At 46.4% G+C, this 5,000-nt stretch overlaps 1 protein-coding gene across 1 annotated transcript in view; it reads left to right on the top strand.

Moving 5' to 3' along the window:
* LOC135096299 (glutamate-rich WD repeat-containing protein 1-like) overlaps nucleotides 1-5,000 on the top strand; it is a 10,424-nt gene that overhangs the window by 5,390 nt on the left and 34 nt on the right. Inside the window, 5 exon segments of the mRNA XM_063997691.1 lie at nucleotides 1-27; nucleotides 250-418; nucleotides 759-855; nucleotides 858-919; nucleotides 4,893-5,000. The exon segment at nucleotides 1-27 is cut by the window's left edge and continues 142 nt beyond it; the exon segment at nucleotides 4,893-5,000 is cut by the window's right edge and continues 34 nt beyond it. Coding sequence (XP_063853761.1) covers nucleotides 1-27; nucleotides 250-418; nucleotides 759-855; nucleotides 858-919; nucleotides 4,893-5,000 — 463 coding nt within the window.

Raw genomic sequence — 5,000 nt, 5'->3', positions numbered from 1 at the left:
CCTGGCATCCTGCTCTGTGGACAGGAGGTGAGGCAGAGAGAGAGAGAGAGAGAGAGAGAGAGAGAGAGAGAGAGAGAGAGAGAGAGAGAGAGAGAGAGAGATGTGTAATTTAAATCTTTCTCTTTCCTTTCTCTCTTTTCTCCTTTTTGTCCCTTTAATTCTCCTTCCCTCTCTAAACCTAACCTAACCTAACCTAACCTGACAACCCTCTATTTCTCCCTGACCTAACTTCCATCCCTCCCCCTCCAGTATACGGGTGTGGGATGTGCGTGCAGCCCCCAACAAGGCCTGCATGATCACACGTACAGACGCACACACCAGCGACATCAACGTGCTGCATTGGAACCGCTGTGAACCGTTCCTGGTGTCCGGCGGCGATGACGGATGTGTGCGGGTGTGGGACCTCCGGAATATGCAGGTGTGTGTGTGTGTGTGTGTGTTTTGTTTAATCTTTATTTATTTTATTTTTTTTTGTCTTCTTCTTTCATTTGTGTGTGTGTGTGTGTGTGTGTGTGTGTGTGTGTGTGTGTGTGTGTGTTTGTTTAATTTTTTATTTTATTTTATTATGTATTTCCTCAATTTTCTTTCATCTTTTCATCTTTTTTGTTCTTTTCTTCCCCTCCTTCTCTTCCTTCTGTTCTTCCTCCTCCTCCTCCTCTTCTATAACCTAACTTACCCTAATCAACCTAACTTAACATAACCTAATCAAACCTAAGCTAACTTAACGTAACTTAACCTAACCAAACCTAACCACACAGGGTGGCGGTGGTGCTGTGGCAGAGCTGAAGCACCACTCAGCGCCAGTCAGCACCGTGGAGTGGCACCCCAGCGAGGGCTCCGTGCTGGCCAGCGGGGGGAGGACGACGCCATCTTGCAGTGGGACCTGGCTGTGGAGAGGGAGGCAGCCGAGGAGGGGGAGGTGGGTGGTGGTGGGATGGAGAGGAGAGGAGGAGGAGGAGGAGGAGGAGGAGGAGGAGGAGGAGGAGGAGGAGGAGGAGGAGGAGGAGGAGGAGGAGGAGGAGGAGGAGGAGGTGAGGTTGTAGTAGTGGTACTAGTAGTCATATTAGTAGTAGTAGTAGTTTTTTTTTTTATGTAGGAAGGATACTGGCCAAGGGCAACAAAAATCTAATAAAAAAAATGCCCACTGAAATGGCAGTCCCATAAAAGGGTCAAAGCAGTGGTCAAAAATTGGTGGATAAGTGTCTTGAAACCTCCCTCTTGAAGGAATTCAAGTCATAGGAAGGTGGAAATACAGAAGCAGGCTGGGAGTTCCAGAGTTTACCAGAGAAAGGGATGAATGATTGAGAATACTGGTTAACTCTTGCGTTAGAGAGGTGGACAGAATAGGGGAGAGAGAAAGAAGAAAGTCTTGTGCAGCGAGGCTGCGGAAGGAGGGGAGGCATGCAGTTAGCAAGATCAGAAGAGCAGTTGGCATGAAAATAGCGGTAGAAGACAGCTAGATATGCAACATTGCGGCGGTGAGAGAGGGGCTGAAGACAGTCAGTTAGAGGAGAGGAGTTGATGAGACGAAAAGCTTTTGATTCCACCCTGTCTAGAAGAGCAGTATGAGTGGAACCCCCAGACATGTGAAGCATACTCCATACATGGACGGATAAGGCCCTTGTACAGAGTTAGCAGCTGGGGGGGTGAGAAAAACTGGCAGAGACGTCTCAGAACACCTAACTTCATAGAAGCTGTTTTAGCTAGAGATGAGATGTGAAGTTTCCACTTCAGATTATAAGTAAAGGACAGACCGAAGATGTTCAGTGTAGAAGAGGGGGACAGTTGAGTGTCATTGAAGAAGAGGGGATAGTTGTCTGGAAGGAATTGAGTTTTTGAGGCATTGAACAATACCAAGTTTGCTCTGCCCCAATCAGAAATTTTAGAAAGATCAGAAGTCAGGCGTTCTGTGGCTTCCCTGCGTGATATGTTTACCTCCTGAAGGGTTGGACGTCTATGAAAAGACGTGGAAAAGTGCAGGGTGGTATCATCAGCATAGGAGTGGATAGGACAAGAAGTTTGGTTTAGAAGATCATTAATGAATAATAAGAAGAGAGTGGGTGACAGGACAGAACCCTGAGGAACACCACTGTTAATAGATTTAGGAGAAGAACAGTGACCGTCTACCACAGCAGCAATAGAACGGTCAGAAAGGAAACTTGAGATGAAGTTACAGAGAGAAGGATAGAAACCGTAGGAGGGTAGTTTGGAAATCAAAGCTTTGTGCCAGACTCTATCAAAGGCTTTTGATATGACCAAGGCAACAGCAAAAGTTTCACCAAAGTCTCTAAAAGAGGATGACCAAGACTCAGTAAGGAAAGCCAGAAGATTACCAGTAGAGCGGCCTTGACGGAACCCATACTGGCGATCAGATAGAAGGTTGTGAAGTGATAGATGTTTAAGAATCTTCCTGTTGAAGATAGATTCAAAAACTTTAGATAAGCAGGAAATTAAAGCAATAGGACGGTAGTTTGAGGGATTAGAGCGGTCACCCTTTTTAGGAACAGGTTGAATGTAGGCAAACTTCCAGCAAGAAGGAAAGGTAGATGTTGACAGACAGAGCTGAAAGAGTTTGACTAGGCAAGGTGCAAGCACGGAGGCACAGTTTCGGAGAACAATAGGAGGGACCCCATCAGATCCATAAGCCTTCCAAGGGTTTAGGCCAGCGAGGGCATGGAAAACATCATTGCAAAGAATTTTAATACGTGGCATGAAGTAGTCAGAGGGTGGAGGAGAGGGAGGAACAAGCCCAGAATCATCCAAGGTAGAGTTTTTACCAAAGGTTTGAGCAAAGAGTTCAGCTTTAGAAATAGATGTGATAGCAGTGGTGCCATCTGGTTGAAGTAGAGGAGGGAAAGAAGAAGAAGCAAAGTTATTGGAGATATTTTTGGCTAGATGCCAGAAGTCACGAGGGGAGTTAGATCTTGAAAGGTTTTGACATTTTCTGTTAATGAAGGAGTTTTTGGCTAGTTGGAGAACAGACTTGGCATGGTTCTGGGCAGAAATATAAAGTGCATGAGATTCTGGTGATGGAAGGCTTAAGTACCTTTTGTGGGCCACCTCTCTATCATGTATAGCACGAGAACAAGCTGTGTTAAACCAAGGTTTAGAAGGTTTAGGACGAGAAAAAGAGTGAGGAATGTACGCCTCCATGCCAGACACTATCACCTCTGTTATGCGCTCAGCACACAAAGACGGGTCTCTGACACGGAAGCAGTAGTCATTCCAAGGAAAATCAGCAAAATACCTCCTCAGGTCCCCCCAACTAGTAGAGGCAAAACACCAGAGGCACCTTCGCTTAGGGGGATCCTGAGGAGGGATTGGAGTGATAGGACAAGATAAAGATATGAGATTGTGATCGGAGGAGCCCAACGGAGAAGAAAGGGTGACAGCATAAGCAGAAGGATTAGAGGTCAGGAAAAGGTCAAGAATGTTGGGCGTATCTCCAAGACGGTCAGGAATACGAGTAGGGTGTTGCACCAATTGCTCTAGGTCATGGAGGATAGCAAAGTTGTAGGCTAGTTCACCAGGATGGTCAGTGAAGGGAGAGGAAAGCCAAAGCTGGTGGTGAACATTGAAGTCTCCAAGAATGGAGATCTCTGCAAAAGGGAAGAGGGTCAGAATGTGCTCCACTTTGGAAGTTAAGTAGTCAAAGAATTTCTTATAGTCAGAGGAGTTAGGAGAGAGGTATACAGCACAGATAAATTTAGTATGAGAATGACTCTGTAGTCATAGCCAGATGGTGGAAAACTCTGAAGATTGAAGAGCGTGGGCACGAGAGCAGGTTAAGTCATTGCGCACATAAACGCAGCATCCAGCTTTGGATCGAAAATGAGGACAGAGAAAGTAGGAGGGAACAGAAAAGGGGCTACTGTCAGTTGCCTCAGACACCTGAGTTTCAGTGAGGAAAAGAAGATGAGGTTTAGAAGAGGAGAGGTGGTGTTCTACAGATTGGAATTTAGATCTTAGACCGCGAATGTTGCAGAAGTTAATGAAGAAAAAGTTGAGGGGGTGTCAAGACACTTAGGGTCATCGACGGAAAGGCAGTCCGACCTGGGGACATTTATGGTCTCCTCCCCAGATGGGGACTCCGAGGCTGGTGTAGGAGTCGCCATGATTTTAAAATTTTTGAGTGAAGGGTGTGTGTTTTATTAGGTGCTTGTAGTTTTGTGTGGAGGAAGAGAGTTGTCTTTAGAGGGCAGGCTGTGACTGCCCCCTTGTGTTGTGAGACACAAAGGGAAACGTTCAGTGAGGTCACAGCTGGCTTTAATGATAAGTTCACAGCACCCCCTCATCCACTGCTGCACACCTCACTGGGAGTAATTATTGTTTCAGCAGGTGTCTACTGCCTCCTTCTAGGTTAGGTTAGACTGTTAGGTTTGTTTAGGTTAAGTTTGGTTTGGTTAAGTTAGGATGAAGTTCAATATAGATAGGTTTTAGTTTGTGTGTGTGTGTGTGTACTTTTTTCTTTTTGTCGTTTTTGTTTGTTTTCCTGCATGTCAGCGCCCCAGGAGGCTACAAAACAATGTGCAGGTGTGTGTGGGTGTTGGAGGGGAAGAGGTGGTGCCGTGGTGGTGGCTGGCCGTCAACTGAGGTCAGACGGGAGACGAGGAGTGAAGGAGGGAAGGAAAGAAAGGACTGGATAGACATTACTAGGTGACAGAGGCAAGGAAGGAAGCAAGCAAGGAAAGGAGGAGTGCAGAAACAGTACAAGAGGATTATTAATTAAAACCAGGTGTGCATGGCAGCTTTTAGACAAAGCTTAGGTTAAGTTAGAAGGAGGAGGAGGAGGAGGAAAAACAGGAGAAATAGAGATAGGAAGAAGAGAAAGGTGAGAAAGAATAACCTTACCAAACTTAACCTAACCTAATCTAACACCCTCCTCCCCCCAGGATGTGCCAGAGCAGCTGCTGTTCGTGCACCGCGGTCAGCAGGAGGTGAAGGAGTTACACTGGCACCCTCAGATCCCCGGCCTGCTGGTGTCCACAGCTCACAGCGGC

The sequence above is a fragment of the Scylla paramamosain genome, unplaced genomic scaffold (genome assembly GCF_035594125.1).
Source record: "Scylla paramamosain isolate STU-SP2022 unplaced genomic scaffold, ASM3559412v1 Contig3, whole genome shotgun sequence".
In the NCBI taxonomy this organism is placed as follows: Eukaryota; Metazoa; Arthropoda; class Malacostraca; order Decapoda; family Portunidae; genus Scylla; species Scylla paramamosain.
Note: the sequence above shows the minus strand (reverse complement) of the source record. Positions and strands in the feature narration are given on the sequence as shown.